The 19,466-nt window shown below is 44.6% G+C and overlaps 1 protein-coding gene across 1 annotated transcript in view; it reads right to left on the bottom strand.

The window, feature by feature from the left end:
- Alk (Anaplastic lymphoma kinase) overlaps window positions 1-19,466 on the bottom strand; it is a 110,867-nt gene that overhangs the window by 55,382 nt on the left and 36,019 nt on the right. Inside the window, exons 4-9 of the mRNA XM_084581245.1 lie at window positions 16,389-16,517; window positions 13,040-13,225; window positions 11,763-11,884; window positions 10,769-11,039; window positions 1,346-1,393; window positions 1,169-1,228 (exon numbers count right to left, since the gene is read on the bottom strand). Of these exons, the coding sequence (XP_084437371.1) occupies window positions 1,169-1,228; window positions 1,346-1,393; window positions 10,769-11,039; window positions 11,763-11,884; window positions 13,040-13,225; window positions 16,389-16,517 (816 nt within the window). The remainder of the gene's footprint in view (window positions 1-1,168; window positions 1,229-1,345; window positions 1,394-10,768; window positions 11,040-11,762; window positions 11,885-13,039; window positions 13,226-16,388; window positions 16,518-19,466) is intronic.

The following is a 19,466-nucleotide window of genomic DNA, read 5'->3' as shown; positions in this document are numbered from 1 at the left end:
AAGTATTTTCTACACCAGTCTGACTTACTGGCCGCCAGCGTAAAACAAGTTTCAAAAGCAAGCATTGAACCATTTTTATCAATATGTTCATAAAATTGTTAACCATAACATTTTTATCCTCCATTATTTTGTTTTCTTTTGCTTGTGTCCTTTTTTAAGTTGTTCCTCTTCTCTGTAATGTAATTGCAGTTTGAGGTTAAAATAAATAAATAAACAGTTTTACAATATTCCGCTACTATCACCCAATGTGCTCATCACTATATTACAAAGCTGCACAATTGTCTCTCAAATTAAAAATTATATTTAGGAAAACTGAACTCGCGAGAACCACCTCATGTGTTTAATAATAATATTAATAATATTAATTAGTATTATTAATATTATTATTAAACACATGAGGTGGTTTTCGCGAGTTCAGTTTTCCTAAATATAACTGAACTCACGAAAACCACCTCATGTGTTAATAATATTAATTGGAGGACGCGGGATCGAATCCCGGCCTCGGCGGCAGCTTTTCGATGGAGGCGAAAAGCAAGGCGTCCGTGTGCTGTGCGATGTCAGTGCACGTTAAAGAACCCCAGGTGGTCGAAATTTCCGGAGTCCTCCACTACGGCATCTCTCATAGCCTGAGTTGCTTTGGGACGTTAAACCCCACAAACCAAACCAAACCAAACCAAACCAATATTAATTGGTCCACAGGAAGGGTAAGGCGCAGTATCTGTCACACTTGTTTCTATTGACACCTGAACCGCGCCGTAAGGGAAAGGAGGAAGGTCGGAGTTAAAGTTGAAAGAGAGAAAGAGGAGCTGGTAGTGGAGGGCTATAAAGTAATTTCGACCACCTGTGGATCATTAACGTGCGCTGACATCACACAGCACACGGACGCCTCTTCGTTTCGCCTGCATCGAAATGCAGCTGCCGAGGTCGGGTTCGAACCCGGGTACTCCGATACAGTGGTCGGGCGTCTTACCACTGCACCACCCCGGCGGGGCGTGTTTAAGCAGTTTGTTCATCTTTTTTTTCCAACTTTATATGCGCCGGAAAACAGGCGAATTTTAAACTTAGTCTCTTGGGAAAAATATTAAACTGGTGGATAAGTCGTGCACTCTGTGGTGCTTGCGTTTTTAGCTATTTAGTTTTTATGTTCCTGGTCGTGAGGCGGACTCACTTTTTGTGATGTTTCCATCGTAGATTTTCTCAGGCGGTGGTGCCTCCAAAATGGCGTCGTCTGTTGGGAACAAAAAGGAAAGCACGAATGAGGGCAGTCACGCGGCAAAACGTGGCTACCCGATATCTTTGCGAGCAAGGAGGAAACAAACAAAAAATTGTATGTCGTTGCTCTTACCGTTACTGCTGTCGGTCGGGTATTCTCTGGTTTCATTTTCGGGAACACCTAAGGAAGATAAAGAGAGACGAAATTTTGTAGGATGAAGGAAATATTGCGGACATTTGCCAACTATATATTTTCTATAGGGAATCGGATAAAAACTTTCATCATGAAATATGATTCCAAAGACCATTTGAAGATAAATTAGCTGTTTCGAAAATAAGCGAATACTCTTACAAAAGAGCTGTGTTCGGTTGGCTGTGACCTTTAGGAAACAAAACACTTTGATCATTTTTCCTATAGTGGATGAAAACCGCCGAAAACATCGTCGCCTATATAACGCGAAGCTCTTTTGTCTGCTCTGCGCCCACTATTTGAGTTCACTGGCCAAAAAAATTCCAAGTGTATATCGTCGGTTGTATGTATGAAATGCTTTATAAGGACGCCTAACATTGCAAGGACGCATTACTCTTACGGGTCGCATGACTCTAAGTGGCTCTCCGCAGGGCCCTTGAACCGCCACCTACATCCTCATGTGCGGACGTATAATATAGACGTTATAGTCGAACCATTTTTTCGTACATCGTCAGACCGGAGCACCATTTCTTTTCCAAGACATCGTTCTGGTTTATGCGTGACTTGAACATTGTTTTTCTAATAACATTTGCTTCACAGGAAAGGTAAGGCGCTGTATTTGTCACAAAGTGTCCATGGGCACCTGAACCGCCCTGTAAGGGAACGAAGGAAGATGGGAGTTAAAGTGGAAAAAGAGAAAGAGATTGAGTAGTGGAGGGCTGCGGAGTAATTTGAATCACCTGGTCCTCTATAATAAATTATAGATTAGTTTACAGTAGAGTAAAAACGCAGTATCCTTTATACTTTTTTCTACGGACACCCAAACCACACTGTAAAAGTAAGAGAGGAAGGTGGAATTCAAATAGGAAAGAGAGAAACAGAAGCCGCAGTGGAGGGGTTTTATAAGCTAAATTTTGGGAAAAGGAATGCACAGCGTACCTTTGGATGGACACCTGCACTTAATCAAGTGAAGGTCGTACCACCTTTTCGAAGGTCAAGCGGCCGGTTTCGGGAAGGAAGACAGGGTATATTTATAGCCACACTCTGTCCTGTGGTCCTTTGAAGGTGTATGGCTAGCCCACGCATGTATTGTTTGTGTATAGGAAAAGAAAGCCACACTTTCTGCCACATTCTTCTCAGTGAGCACTTGAACCGCATAACAAGTTTGTCCTCCGGCTGCTTGAAGGTCAAATGGAAATCCACGCTGACGTTGATCCAAGGAGAGGTAGTAAATATTTCGCTTCATAACGCTTCCTAGCTCTTGTTTCAAACCGCTTTGATGTAGGAGTGCAGCCCCAATGCGACCGAACTCGTGAAAGCCCGTGAATGGGGACCAATGCTAGTAATGGTAATGCTTTATGACGTGTTTCTTGCCTGTAGCGCTATATAGTCCGAGCGTATTGCGTCAAATATGACGATGATAATGATATCTGCCCTCCTTATTTTGCCAGGGCGATGAGGTGCACCTCCTTGCGTTTTCAAGAATCACTACGCCGAAAGTTTCGCAGTTGAAAAACACATATTGGTATTAGGAATAAACTGGCTTGATCACCGACGTAAATCGCAGCCCTCAATGAAGCGTATGCAAGCACCGGGAGACAATCCGATCTGGTCTAATAAAAAAACTGATTGATTTATAGGAAGGAAAAGGCGCGGTAACTGTCTCACTTGTTTTCTGTGGACACCTCAACCGCGCCATAAGGGAACGGAGGAAGGTGGGGGTGAAAGTGGAAAGAGAGAAAGAGGCGCCGTAGTGGAGGGCTACGGAGTAATTTCGACCACCTGGGGATCTTTAACGTGCGCTGACATGGATGGATGGATGGAATATAGGAGCGTCCCCTTTGAAACGGGGTGGTAGCAGTAGCTATCATGCTCATTTTTCTCCATATATCTTAATTATTGATTTAGAATGGTTAACTAAACCATGATTCTATTTATTAAATTTTGCTCCTACATTACTAACATTATGTCACTTCTCTGCTTTTAAGCCACCAATCTTCCAGCCGTTTTTTGCTAGTTTCCACCGCCGGTTTATTCACCCGGCCACGGTTATCTCTAAACCCCAGAGCTTCAGGAACAGTGATTGCGCCTGCATCAACTTCCGGATGGATACCATTGCATTCGAGTATAATATGGTCAATTGTTTCACTGGAGTTTCCACATACATCGCACAGCACACGGACGCCACTTCGTTTCGCCTCCATCGAAACGCAGCCACCGAGGTCGGGTTCGAACCCGGGTACTCCGGCACAGTAGTCGGGCGTCTTACCACTGCACCACCCCGGCGGGGCGATCTGGTCTTATAAAGAAACTTAAGTTGTCAATAAATATTAAGTAGAAGTTATGCACTGTCAGCAACAAATGAAACTCGAACAAGACATTGCGTCAGGAATAGCAAAATGATATCTACTGCCTTTGCAAGGAGAATAAGTGGTATAGTGCAGGTTTAGGTCAAGTCAAATGAGCAGATTCTGTAGTTTAGAATTGCTAATTAACCTAACTCGTATTTTGTACCCAGGACGCAATTTCCCGGTTCGCGTGTGGAATAATAATAATTGGTTCACGGGAAGCGAATGGTGCAGTATCTGTCACACTTGTTTCTGTGGACTGATTTATTTATAGGAAGTGAAAGGCGCGGTAACTGTCTCACTTGTTTTCTGTGGACACCGCAACCGCGCCGTAAGGGAAGGGAGGAAGGTGGGAGTGAAAGTGGAAAGAGAGAAAGGGGAACCGTAGTGGAGGGCTACGGAGTAATTTCGACCACCTGGGGATCTTTAACGTGCGCTGACATCGCCCAGCACACGAACGCCTCTTCGTTTCGTCCGTGTGCTGTCAGCTGAACCGCGCCGTAAGGGAATGGAGGAAGATGGGAGTTAAAGTGGAAATAGAGAAAGAGGAGCCGTATGTGGAGGGCTGCAGAGTAATTTCGACCACCTGGGGATCTTTAACGTGCACTGACATCATTTTCGATATCGCGATCACGTCTCATTCGTTGCAGAGAGGTATCAGACAATGTCAAAACTTTATTCTTCCGCAATCTGTCTGCCATTTTGGCTCCTAGTGACATTTGAGTAGATTGAAGTCCAAAGACAGACTCCTCCCGCTCCACTACTGTATCGGGTGGCACCTAGTGACAGCGGAACTTTCCCGAAAGCTTCGTGCCGTCGGAGCAATTTTTCGTTCAACCCGTTAACCCTAAGTCTTTGAGGCTTATCGCAAAGCCTTGGATTCTCGGCGTTCGTAACAGCTGGGTCTGTCATCGCGAGCGACAGACGGTGCGAGGCTTAGAAGGATCGCTGCGGAAGGGAGAAGTGAACATTTCATCTCGCTAATAAGCTAGCGGTGGCGGCATTGCAAAACGGCTTTAATTAAAAGCTACTTTCCACTCGGGCGATCGCTTGTCTGAGTTCAGTATCATTTGGTTTCTTGCGTAATTCCATGGGTGAGCTACAGGGTCGCTCTGCCGGCTTTTATAACTTCGAAAAATAAGCGAAGAAATATGATGAGGGGAAATGACGGTGTTTTTCCTGCTTTTGTTGAGGGCATGCTTTTAAATGTATTCAGCACTGACGTATGTCGCATAAAGCAACTCAAAGCAAGCGACGATGTCCTAACAAGGTGATTCAGTCGACATGTTGTCGGGAAAAGTCGATACAAGATTACAGAGAGCGCAGAAAAAAATGTCCGTCTCCTAGTGAAATATAATAAGGCACTAAGATTAAAAGAGTGTTATTACTTAATACATGTTTAAAAGCCGAACTACTCACTGTGCATACCATACGTACATTGGGACGAATGAAGTAGTTTTTTCACTTTTGTAGCCCAGTGGAGTTTTTACATTAACGAGAACTTTTTTTTTTTTATAGAGAATGACAATAGAACATGACAAAAAATGACAATGAAGAAAGAATGTTCCCTCGTCAGTGAGCGTGAAGAAACACAGCTACGTATCGAAGACAGTATAGATTAGCTGGTTATGGCCCAGGTTCCTGGGAACATCCTACCAAATAGTAAAAGAAAAAAAAGACACCTTATTGAGATTACAATGCTCAGCAACGCATTGTTGTAGCAGACGTATTTTGGACAAATTCTGCACTTCTGTGTAGAATTTTTATTGTTTTTAAGCTTTTTTTTTTAAATTACGAATCAAAGTTCTAGAAGCTGTCATGTTTGGACTTGTCGACGAAGGTGCTGCGCTTCACAGCATGATCTTGGCTTGCGGCAGGATTTATCTTTTCAGGTGGAGCGTTTGGCTGTATGCGGTGTCATGGCACTCATCAAGTGAACCTGTACAACTGGGCCGTGGCGATAACGTCACGACCTACCGAAAGCTATTAAGAGGTGTTCAAGAGGTCATAAGGATCATAAAGCCATTATTCCTAAATCCAGTCGCATGTCGTCGTATGCGTCACATGGGTGGTGACATCCTGGTTCGGATAAACGCGGAAGCGACGTACTAGTAACGTTTCTGCACGTGATCACGTGACGTGCTGCCCCATCTGCACAGGATGCAAGCGCACTATAGTTTCTGAAATTGCGGTGTTCACTTTCCTCCTGATTATACTGACAAGGTCGCCTCCCTAATAAGATAGTATGCTCAACCGATAAAGGATGCGCTATTGCAGTTTACCGGTGAGAATACGGCTATTGTGAAATTCGCCCTGTAGATAAGCACCATGATTGTAAACAATGGCGCTGCTGCGCTCAGCAGCAACGTTGGATGTTACAAAGTCTCAGCTTGCCAACACTGCGCGAAGCGACGCTGCCTTCGAAACAAACTCGCCTGTCTGACAATTTCAAGATATGCGCGTCACTTGAATTTAAGGGCAGTTCTGTTTATGTCTGCAAAGTACCGCTTGTCTTCAACCCGTTGGCAAGAAGGAATTAAAAGACTTAGTGCTACATCAGCTTTCAAAAAATAGAGCGGCTGTAATGCATCAGCTTTCAAAAATAGAGCGGTTGTGAATGAATAAATGAGACCTTTTTTTCTTCTCACCTTCACTCCCACCTTCTTCCCTTCTTTACGCGCGGTTCAGGTGTCCACAAAAACCATTTTTACAGATACTACGCATTTCACTTCCCGTGAACCAATTATTATTAATAATAATAAATGAGACCGAGACAGTATGAAGTAGATGTGGAAAAGAAATTAATCGCCGGCAGACTTCAATTTCCGGCCGATTGCTAGTTCATACAAAAATAAAAGGAGCAAGAGGCCACGTATAGGACGTGAAGTAGCTTTTTCGCATGATGAACCTGGTGGTGTGTTTCTAGCTTAAACCGAGCCATTTCTCTCCGTGGAAAACGGAAATTACTGGACACGCAAATGATATGATTACTTTGACTAAAGCAAAGGCGATCTCTCTGGTCTTTGCAATTTTTTGGAGCGTGCCGCTAACTTGCTTTATTTTTCTTTACAGAATAGACGCTCTCGGCAGGAGTTCAAGTCTGATTGCAATGGAATTGTTTGCATGGAGATCCCTAAGAATTAATGCTCTCTTTTTACTCTGTTGGCTTTGTGAGAGTTGCATAAATGCATACGTAGATGCTGTCCGAGCTTCTAGCGAAGATCACCTTCACTCTGCCAGGTTAAATATTTAAAGTAATTCTGATTCTTAATTTAAAATGGTGCGGTAAAACGAAAGTATATCTGCTCGATCAGAGTGGCTTTTTGGAATAGCATTTTATTCGTTCACCAGGTTCCGAATAGTCTGCACCGATAAATTTCAGATAATCTCCGATATAACACTGTAAATATTTGGCGAACTACTGGAGGTGCTTAAGCGCTTTATAGGGCAGGTATTAAGGCTGGCGAAAGAAAAAAAAATAGAGACATAAAACATACACACAGTGCTGCTTCCCAAGTCTGGTGTTGCTTGAGCAACGTAGCGCTTAACGGCTCGCTGTGGATGCTGAAGGTGAATCGCAGAAGATTTTGTATGTTCCTTTTTTGCACGAAAATGTGCAGTTTGTAAAGTGGGTGATTGTGCTTCGACAGCGGCGCACCTGCGTTCGACTCAAGGTGCATGCGGATTGCCGCGTCTGAATTTGGCAAGTTAACAGCACAAATCAAGAACTAGACGTCTTTGCATCTCGTCTCCGCCGAAATGCGGCCACCACGGTCGGCTCTAACCCGGCCGCAGAGACTACATTTCGGTGGAGGCGAGACACGAATGCGTCCGCGTGCTGTGCAATCTCAGTTGTTGAGACTATAGCAAGGAGGAAAAATAACGCACGGGCCTGCTAACTCGCTCCAACTGAGCCACCACCGCTGCCTTGTGCGGACCGAGGAGAATTGATAGAAAAAAAAGCAAAGAAAAGAGAGAAAAAGACGCGCGTCGCCACAGTTGTCGTCCGCCAACGAAGCTGCGGCAGGTGTCATGATATGGCGTGCACAACAGATACGCCGGCGGCAAGAACCCCCCCCCCCCCCCTCCCCCTCCCCCCTCCCCCATCCCCAGCCGCAAATGGCGAAGGCCCCTTGATCCCAGCCCTGAAAGCGAGAGCTGTCCTCCCCGATCTCAGCGCACATTAAGGATCCACAGGTGTTCGAAATTTATAGCCCTTCACTACGGCTCCTCTTTCTTTCTTTCCACTTTCACCTTCCTCCCTTCATTTACAACGTGGCTCAGGTGTCCACAAAAGAGATAAATACTACAATGGAAAGGCAGGGAGGTTAACTAGGTGATGCCCAGCAGGCTACCCTACACCTAGAGAGGGGAACAAAGGGAGAGAAAGGAAAGAAAGAACGCCAAGGAAAAGAGTCTGTCACATGTATGAGATCGACAGTATAAAAATGTGTGACAGACACTGCTCCTTTCCTTTCCTATAAACGGATTTTGCATACTGCAGGCATTGTTTCTTGCACTGTTCGTCACGCGGCCAAAATTAATCTAGATCAAAAGCCGTAAATGATCTGATCAAGCTTACATGCAGAAATACAATGCTAGCCTCGAAGCTAAATTGTAGACGGAAGGTTCAACTTGTCCCGCTTCGTACCTGCTGCCATAGTTTTCGCCTTCACCTGAATGCAACAATCTTGTAGAAAGTCATTCCTCTCACTTTTTTTGTGTCTCGTGACTCTCGTCACCCAGCCAACCGTACGATCGCGGGTCTTACTGTGGGCGCTGCATATTGGTTATATTGCTTGTGTACTGCGGGAGCGCAGTACAATCGCGGGTTTTCTTGTGAGCACCGCACGCTGGTGATGATTTTCGCGTTCCAACAACGGAGGTGAAAAGCAACGCCGACACCGGCTTTTCTGTGACACGAGGCCCTTAACGTCCTCGCTTTAAAACACGTAAGGGTGGCGTATCCAATGCTAACGGTCCAGGCTCTTTAATACGCAATGAAACTCAGTGCTGACGCCAGCGCTACGGCACCTTCGTCACGTCACGCCCTAGTGAAAAAACCCTATGAGTCACAGTAACCTCATACAGATTTCTCATACTAGGCTCGTACCAATCTCATATCATCTCATACAAATATTATTCGACATATGAGACATACAGGAGATTGTATGAGATTTGTATGAGCTTAGTATGTGTTCAGTATGAGAATATGAGGTTATTGTGACTCATACGGTTTTTTTTTCGCTAGAGTGACGCTTCCGCATATAAGTGCTACTGTCTGACCTAAATGTCCTCCACCCTCCACCTCAACCACTTACACAGGAAAGCATTACAACCCTACCAGTGGCTCATGCAGACAAGAACAGTGAAAGAAATTAAGGAGACGCTCCAGCTTCGCCATGGGAGTAAGAATACGCGATTAACACCGGCATTTTATTACCCCAAAATAATTTTTTTTTATATTTTGTTACACTTGCAATTACCGGCATACAATTTAAGGGACATATGTCGTCGGCTTGAATTTGTATCGCAAACTATCATCCGAGTTAGTTTTGTTTTGTTTGCCCTATAACATTAGGCATGTGATGCCTAACGTTATGTGCAATGTGATACTATATACAGAACAGTTTGCCGATACTACTTCCATACAATGTCACATTTAAATTACATATACTTGCGCTTTCTTTGTATGCAATATTGGACATAACAGTTCTTTTCTTTCTTTTTTGTCATATCCCAGTCGGAAAAAGCTACATAAAATTTTCTGTTGTTACGAAAGAATTTGTGTGCGGTTTTTCACATGTAACCTGTTGTGACAACAGAACTTTCTGTTGTAACATCAAAATTTTCTGTAGTTACAATAGAAAAGTACTACAAAACTACAAATAGAAAACTACTACAGAAACAAATATAGAACTACAAAAACTCCTAAAAACAGACTACTAAAAAATTTAACGTTTACGATGAAACTACAAAACATTTTATATTTTATACACAGTTCTGTATTTTTTCCGACTGGGATTGCAATAATGGGATTGCAATAATGTATTTGCACTGTTCTACCTTGTTATGGTTTCTTGGGCCTCGTCACGCTGCCCCGAGCAGCTTTTTGCTCAACAGCTCCAACATTGTATTTGGTGAAATAAAGGAATTGAAGTGAATTGAGCTTGACTGGAGGATGGATGCTAAATGAGAAGCGAAATAATATGAGACCACAAAGCTGCACAAAAAAAAATGGTTCCGTCATGATTTGGTATGGAATCACGTGCTTTTTTTTCGGCACATTTAAAACGATGCCAAGTATTTTCCCGACAATTGTGGGATACGGCGACGGTTTTTCGGAAAAACGAGCTCAGTACGCCTCACGTGTAAACTACTTTATTTCAAAGACCCCATCGGTCAACGGGAGAGACACGTTGAGGGTCAGCGGTTCAGCATACAGCGCCAGCTCAGTTCTCCACTAAAGAAACTATTGCCGCCAACAACAGGCGTTTCATAATGGACATGAACAGCAAATGAAGGAGTACACCGGGAAGAGATAGGAATGCAAAGGTCTGCACGAGACGATTTCAGCACCCTTATCCTGCTCGTAATAAGGGAGTTACTCCCTTATAACAAATTACTCCATCTTGGCGGATTCCCATAAATATTCGACCAATGCCATCCCACTTCGAGTTATTGATCGAGTAGCTCTCGCCCTACCATCAGATCTGCTGGCCATCCTGGTTAACTGAGTTGGTAGAGCGGCTTGTCCGGAAAGGTGGTGGTCTCGGATTCAATTCCCGGATCCGGGCGAATTTTTCTTTAACTACGAAGTTTCTAAGAAAGCTGTACAGATTTCCTTTGTAGCCGTATGGCTGCGCTTGGGTGGATGCCAATGAGTAATTACTCCTTTATCACAAAATACTCCACCTTGGGGGATTTCCCTAAATATTCGACCAAAACCTTATCCTATCCCCCCCCCCCCCCCCCCCCCCTTCATGCGCGACACTGAGAGCAAAGAATGGAGGCTCACCTATGCCGAAGCACTCGGGCGCCAGCGAGACATCGTCGACGGCTATGCATCCTTTCCGCCCATGGCCGGGCTGGGCGACCAGGCGGAGTGTGAACGGGTGGCGCAGTGCAGGCAGCGCTCGGACCACGCGCAGCCACGTGGCGTCGTCTCTGCCCGACGCTGACCACAGCTCATGGCGCAGGCCGATCGCGTGCTGGGGGTCCCGCTCCACGGCGTATAGCGTCAGCCCATAGGGGCGCACAGAGCGGTGGGCGTAGTGGTGAAGACGCACCTGCGGCAGTTCCGGTGGTCGCTATACTTAATGCATGGGCATTAAGAAGATCAGTGCGGTGGGATGCGGCGGTAGCCGAAGTGCAGGGGGCAGCGGAAGGACGGAGGAGAGGGAAGTTGTGGGAGTAAGGAAACTGAATAGAACTATGTTAAATTATGTAAATTATGTCGAAGCTGATTTTCCCTAACGGTCTATTACCTTATACAGGGCGTTCCATGTAAGACGGAGGCAGGTTTAAAACAAGCCTAAGCTTTCTTACGAAGTGAATTTGTTAGCCCTTATATAGAGTACATGCTAATATTTCTGGCTGGTAGAGTAATAAATAATATAAACTTATTAGTCGAAAATTAAAATTGGTTGACTAATCTAGCAATTAGATAAGCAAAGCTAGTGATTTGATTTCCTTATTGTTGCGTAGTGTGTTTAATTACATGAAAAGGGATTGGCAGACCAGGAAATATCTGTATTTGCATTTAGCCAACGCGCAACCAACCACCTGGAAATTAATTGTGACTTTAGAAGTTTGAGGAGACGTGGGAATATGATCCAAATTCATAGCATTGCAGGAGAAGCATGCACCCGAAATGGAAGCGCTGGATAGTGGTACAAATAAGATAAATAAAAGTTATCGGGGAAACATGCATGTTTATAAATATATGCGGCAAAGTTTCCACTCTTATGACCCTGGAGTGAACGGTCAATTCCTACTGGCGTGACACTTACATGACAGGAATTGAAGTAGGCGGATGTGTGGTTCATGTGGTAGTAAGGGAGCTTGGGGAATTCAGGACTCTCCAGCACGGCGGGATGTCCAAACTGCTTTCCCGTGGCGCATGCGTAATGACCTGAGATGCAGAGAGAAGTGTGGAGGAAAAAATGGAGAGCCCGGCAAAAGGCGGCACGCTCAACACACACACACACACACACACACACACACACACACACACACACACACACACACACACACACACACACACACACACACACACACACACACACACACACACACACACACACACACACACACACACACACACACACACACACACACACACACACACACACACACACACACACACACACACACACACACACACACACACACACACACACACACACACACACACACACACACACACACGCACGCACGCACGCACGCACGCACGCACGCACGCACGCACGCACGCACGCACGCACGCACGCACACACACACACACACACACACACACACACACACACACACACACACACACACACACACACACACACACATGTACCCCTGAGAGGAAAGCTCTATGGGATGTGGAGTCGGCCTCTCGCGCACGAATTTCGGGATGTTTTCTTATAGAAAGCAAAGTGTTGTTTTCCCTCTTGTACATGGCTATGACGTTTAAATACCTCTCGCCACTCTCCTTGAAACTAACGACGTGTTAGATGCTTTGGCAAAAAGCGCAAGCGTAAAACAGTCACTGAAAGTCCGCTGACGAGTCGCAGTGTGGTGTAATATGAAGCACGTGAGCACGTTATCTATTTCAACGCTATTAATCAAGAACTCTCCGTAACACTCGACGAAACAAAGGTCTTTCTAAGGTGCGAAGCTTTGTCGTTGTGCATTGCGGAAGGCTCGCGATTACAAAGCCGGGATAACTTTGCGAGAAGCGTATTCTTGTGCGCGCAAAACCATGCCTAACCTTCCGAGGTGCGGTGTTGCGCTCCCTGCTGATACTTTTATACGAGTACAAGATGCTGAGTAATCGCACTCTTACAGCTTTTGTTCGCTTAGTTCAGAACGCGGCCAACGACGCTATTACGTGCTCCTTGAGTCGTGAAACGTATTTTAAATTTGGGTGTTCATTTACAAAAAAAGTAGGGGTTACGCGAAGTAGACTTGTTTGTACCGGGCGAAGATTTGATGTCAATGCAACCTGAAATCCCGATTGGCGCTTTAAAACTACTCATGCGCTTCTTCCTCCCAACACGGCTCCTTCCCGCTGACTGACCTTTGGGGCTGTCGGTGGTGTGATCGTGCTCCGGCCCGAGCCTGGAGACTGCACTTTCGGCCGTCACGCGACGCCACTGTCCGTTGCCGGTGCGAACGTCGTTCCTCCAGCCGCATATGGTGGGGTCGCTGCTGTCCGACTCATCTTCCTCCTCTAAAGAGCAGCGGGCACCTCTTGGTACTTGGTCTGCGGGGGTAAGGTGTCAAACCATGAGAAAGAGAGAGAGAGAGAGAGAGAGAGCACGGGTCCATTGAGGTGTGCGTAAAGTGTCCTCGACTAGCTCTGCGTACGACAGCGTTCTAGATGAGAAATGGAGGCAGTGTGGATCCTTCGCGTCCAGCTCTCTCGTTAGCAGGGCCAAACATTTCTGCATTTGCCAATAAATAGGTCACGTACATAACCGGGTCACCCCCCCCCCCCCCCCCCCGATTGTCTCATATATTTTATTCAAACACTTCAGGACGTGAAGGTGCGTGAACAAATGATGCTGAATCAAAGAAATCTAAACGACAGCTCTGATTAGAGCGCAAAATTGAGCAAATGAACAGACAATTGTATAAATTAATCAGCAAAGTGTAAAGTAGTAATGATGCCCTTTCTTATAATTTTGCGTCTCTCCCCTCTCTGATCTCGAACGGCCTGAACCCTGCGATGAACTTGCATAGCAGCGCCTCGTCACTCTTCAATCGCCATCCTACCCTATACATCATCCCTAGTCGTCACCCGCTGTACTTATCTGGCTTCACTTAGTAGAGAGGACGAGCTCGGCCTTGCGAAGCAGCGTTTGAGTATTTGATTTGCTAATACTGAAATAAAGTGTGGCTACTACCGCTAGAACAAAGTGAAGTACCCCGAAAGCTCCTCCTAGCTAAAGCGAAACTCCGTCGATCTATATACTGTTCCCATTCTAATTATTCAAGTTTAAGGTCTTGCTTTTCTTATCAAACGAATTGTGGAGAATTCGCTTTTTTGAGGCTGGCTTCGTGCAAAACCTTTTATTTATTTATTTATTTATTTATTTATTTATTTATTTATTTATTTATTTATTTATTTATTTATTTATTTATTTATTTATTTATTTATTTATTTATTTATTTATTTATTTATTTATTTATTTATTTATTTATTTCATGCGTAGCTTCATTCCTTTGGTCCTGACTGCTGATATAGCGTTATGGAACGACTATATTTCTGTGCGTGCTCTTTGGCATTTTGCGGGACTGGCCGTACTGCGACAGAATCGGGCACTAGTGTCACTGGTTCGAAACTGGGAATCTAGCTGATTGTAACGCCGTTTCCGCCAATTGAAACAACCAATTAGAACTGCCCAAATCAGGCCAAAAAGAAAAAAGTGACACGTTCTTAGCCGTTATATTCCGAGCTCACAGAGGTCACCTGCGTGGGATAGCCACCAGAAATTTCCAGGCAAGAAAAGCCGAAATTTCTTTTTGTACTAAGGTGAAATGGTGCGGTAAAATGAGAATACAGCAACGTCTCTAAGATGCAAACACTGCGAGCCAGAATTAGATAAATAAAAAAAAATCTCGAAACTGATTTTGCTTTCTCAAGACTAAGTCTGAAAGCCAAAAAATCGGAAAATGCGAAAAATAACACACTTGCATAGGATTTGACGATGGCGGTGTGCAACTTTGTGACGTCAGAGTGAGCGTGGGGATTCGGTCCAGTTGGCACGTGGATTCACGAACAATAAATGGCGCGAAAATTAAGTTTGTTCCGTCATCCTTCCAGTGTCCTTTTTTTTTTTTTCGCCCTATTTCTTGTTGGTGACCGCAGTACCACCCTCCGTGAGCGGGTTTTCTAAACGGTGCTAAACGACGTCATAAATCGTGCGCCTAATAACGTCATTGTTTTGTGTTATTTGATATTTGTGTTTGTGTGCGTGCGATGAATTGAAACCTTCTAGTGATTTCAAGTCATATTTCTACGCCTTTAACATTGTAAAACATTTCTTTTAAGCGAGAATGTACTTTTTTATCCTGCTGCGTATTGCGGAAATCTGTCGCCTTTGTTTGCTTTGGGATAATGACAAATTGCTCGATAGTACGCCCACCATGCCGCGCTTTCTTTTTTTTTTTTTTTTTTTTTTCTTCCTTGGAAAGAAACCATCTCTCCAGTTTGCCGCCTACTCGCCCACACGGCGGCGACAGTTGGGCCGATTGCTAGAGGCAATGTTGCGCTTGCTTCGTCGCGAACCTTGACAGCCCATTGCTACACGCTTCACGCTATCTAAACAAATAAATGCTTATCTTTCTTTTTATTTTTATTCTGTAGTCCCAAGAAATGTTGCACGAACGAGCAATCACTTTCAATAGTGTTTTACTCCATCAGCGCACGCAAGAAAGTTTAGTCAGTATTATATTTCCCGTTACCTCTGCGTCATGGAATACAATGCCCCAGGCAGGGCTGGATAGATTCGGTTCCAATTTTCTATTTATTATGGACAGAAAACGAACGAAATAATCTCCTAAAAAAGAAAATATCAAAGCTGCTTGATAAATTGGACACTAAACTAAGTTTTCAGGCCGTGAGCCAATAGCGTGGAACTTGTGGGAGTGATAACAATATTAACTAATTACTGCTGGTCACTGGGTCACACTTGCCCCGAAAACTAGCACAGAATGCCAGTAAGGTAGCCTGATGTATAGACGTCATTTCCACTACAGACAGCAATGTGCAGTCTTCGTCAAAAGTATACGGCCCAAGTAATTTTGTTCTAAGCCCAGTAACGAGGCTCGTAAAGCAACTATAGCGTTAGAAAGCTCATAGATGGAAAATCTCGCCCTCATTCTCCTCTAGCTTATATTGATATTCCAGTATTGCTGCCAATAGCCGTGTTATACAGTGCTTGGAATCGAACCTCTTGGGTCGTATACTTTTGACAAAGACTGTACATGTGTGACAGACTATTTTATTTTAAATCAATGTATACAGTTCGCTAGAGATGCATGTTTAACTCAGAGAAGTTGGTTTCCTTCAAAGTGGCTTCAAAGTCTACTTTCTCCCTCGAGGACAAGTGCCCCAGAACGTCTAAATAACCTTGGCGTAAGATTATTGAGCACAACTTTCTTCAGCGTGGGAATAAATGCCCGCAGTGACACTGACGTCAAATTCAAATACCGGTGCTGATGAACGGGCACTTCTGGCTCTTTCTTTACTTCATTTCCTAGCCTCACTAAGCCACCACACCTTACTGACAATAAACAGGGAATGCCCTCGGGGTGAACAAAGCCCCAGTGCGCCAATCGCGCGGCATGACAGGCAAGTGTTCATCCATCAAGCATGTTCAGAGGAGATACTCGCATACAACAGCAGAAAAACAGAGCCTCACCGCAATCCTGTTTCTCGTCTTCGCCGTCGGCGCAGTTGACGCGGATGTCGCAAACCTCTTGGCGATCAATGCACGTCGAGTTGGAGCACCGGAACTGCGTCTCCAGGCAGGTCCCTATCCGTCTTGGCTCTGGGCAGAGGCGAGAGAACACATGCCTGCTAAAGCATGCTCACGCGCACTCGGCTGTCAAACGTAGCAATCACGTTTTCTGCAGAGGTGACTGAAGCGACCTCTACATATTAGAGAGATTTAGCCTACCGTGATCCGCTATCCGCCTCCGTGACCCTCTACCACGCGTGGGCAGGGCGCACAAGCTGATTGGCCCCGACGCGGCAGGTCTATGTGCCCACATCAAGTATGTGGCGCCATCTGTCGGTGTCAAGGGAATCTGGGCATGCGCAGCGGATCACGGTAGCGCATCGTGGATCATGGTAAGCTAAATTGCTCTATTACCTTGAACTCCGTAGCGACCACTTTCATTACGTCTTCGCTCGCACTGTCGGGAACACTGTCGGGAACTCGCAGTCCCTTATACACTCCTACCTCGACGCAACCTAACGACGTATAACTAACTCCTTTTCGGGAAGGTTAGAGTGATAGTGCTGCTTGAGAACTAGCGGGTATTAAATGGTATAGTATTGGAGTAATTAAGTTAATGGGGAGATACGAGGCACATACGATGCTAGCAGATAGCTTAAAGCATAGACCAGAACGAGGTGGAGGGTTTTTGATAATTTAAGGTTTTAGTGGTTACATCAATGAATTTGGAAGTATTAAGGAGAGGGTGAACTATTATTGCTATTAGGCATGAAGTGAGGCACGAATTGAAATTCGAGTAGGGTTACACACATTCGCACCACGCCCGATAACGATGATAAGACAGTCGAATGTTGCCATAAAGACGTGGAGTCGTAACGCAAAACACAGTAAACTAAACTGAGAAGGCAACTTCAGTGCCAAAGTATAGGCTTCTTGTTTATCTTACCAACCCGACTGTCAGCAATGGACGACTATAGAATACGTTTAGGGAATATCAGCGGAGCTATAAGTAAATTTCGCCGAAAAGAGGAATAGCTTACTGAAATATACATATTTCGTCCCAAAAGCAGGAGAACCGGTAGCAGACTTGAAGAACGCCAAACGACCAGAATACAAATCAACTGCTCTTAATTCCATGTGCGCTTTCCGGAGAGTCATGTCGAATGTGGAGGAGTTAGGCGAGATAATATGCGTCTGCGGATAATGAAGTCTCTATTAGTCTTCATTTGAAGAGGGAACAAAGGAACCGCAAAGAAGGAGCGCATTGAGGAGTTGGTAGTCATTGGGAAATTCCAGAAGTACAGGAACTCGCTCGAAAGCATATAGTCCGCTTCAACTAAAGGTGGCGATTTTTGTGGTGAAGTCTGAATAATAACCTTACAAATGTAATAGTAAAGTATTTGGTAGGGTAGCTAAACAGCAGACTGGCAAGCGTTCTCAGATGACGAAATACTTGAAGATGACCATTAAGCGTTAGGAAAACTATATAAGGAAGTATAATGGGATGTATTCGAGCGTAGCCAGGAGCTTTATACACTGTAAGCATAAATAAGTCTGCAAGGGAGTAAAAAGGCTGGTCCTCTAGCACACTCCCTATTAACTCGGGGGATGCTGGCTTAATCCTGGGGCAGATTTTCGTCACTAGAAATACGTCTTAAAATATGGGAAGTTCTAACAATTACAAAGATTTTTGAACGAAATTTCTATGTCCTCGAATTAATAACATCAAGAATTCTGGTTCTGTAGTTAAATGTCTCCTTTCGTAGCTAATTAGATCAAATAGATATTATATAGCAAGAAAATATTCTCCAGTTATCAAATTATAACATTCAAAGTTAGTGGTGCAACTCTACCCCAGAACGTGGAGAGAATACGACGTCCACCATATCCCGTATGTCGCTTCGAGTCCCAATCAGAAAGGGTGTCAAGCAGAGCGACACGATCTCTCCACTATCCTGTTTACGAGGTATTCAAAGAATTGTATTCGGAACAGTCGAGGATAAACTTTAATGGGGAACACTGCAGTAAGTGGTGAAGTGACTCTCCTAAGTAACTCAGGTGAGGAATCGCAGAGCATGACTGAGGACCTGGACAGGCCAATAAAACGGGGGTTGTATGATTAACTTTTTATGATAGACAGCGAAGAATCAGAAAAGGTAAGCGAATACACCTGGTGCCTGGTAGGTTGGTGGTGACCGCTGGTGCGGACCACGAGCCTAAAATAGCTAATCGACTAAGAATGAGGTTGCATTTAGCGTGTGCTCTCACCTTACGAAAGACAGCGCCAGTATCGATCACTTAAGGAAAAATGTTTAACGGTCGTATCTTGCCAGTAGCTAGTACTCACCTATGGCACGGCAACTTGAAGACTAACGGAAAGAGTTTAAGATAAGCCGAGGACCGCGCAGGGAGCTATGGAAAGGAAAATGATATTGTAACGTTATGAAAACGAATATATCAGAGAAGATAGAGTGAGCAATGTCATAGAATGTTGAAATCAAACAGAAGAAGTGGACATGGGCTGGAAATTTGATGTGAAGAGCTGACGACCACTCGACCCTTAGGAAAAAGGAGTGGATTCTATGAGAACGCAAGCGTATCACGAGATGGCAGGGATTCGGTTTGTATGGATGAGATATTAAATGTTTTCTAAGCTCGCGCAAGACAGAGTTAATTGTATAGATATACACGATGAGTCGTTATTGTGATGATGAAATAATTTGGAGTACATGATGATGATGTTGTTGTTGATGATGATATGGTTTCACGGTGAACATTCTAGAATGAGTCGAAAACAAAATGCGGGCTTGAGCGGGACAGCCTATCTAGAGGAGTCTATCACGACATCGGAGCGTTGAGGCTCCAAATGCGAACCGCAGCTTGGCTGACGTTGATGGAACACGAAAGTATTGAGCCTAAAATGGTCGTTAAAGGTAGCAGCTTAAGCATAGCGACTGACGACGACGAGCGATAACAGGTAAGAGTACAGGGAAGATAAGAGCCAGTTTGATGTTTCCGGGATTCATAAGTGTTATATGG

Source organism: Amblyomma maculatum, chromosome 10 (assembly GCF_055883805.1).
Source record: "Amblyomma maculatum isolate TAMU_Amacu chromosome 10, ASM5588380v1, whole genome shotgun sequence".
NCBI lineage: Eukaryota > Metazoa > Arthropoda > Arachnida > Ixodida > Ixodidae > Amblyomma > Amblyomma maculatum.
The sequence above is the reverse complement of the archived record's forward strand: the minus strand, read 5'-3'. Positions and strand labels throughout refer to the sequence as shown.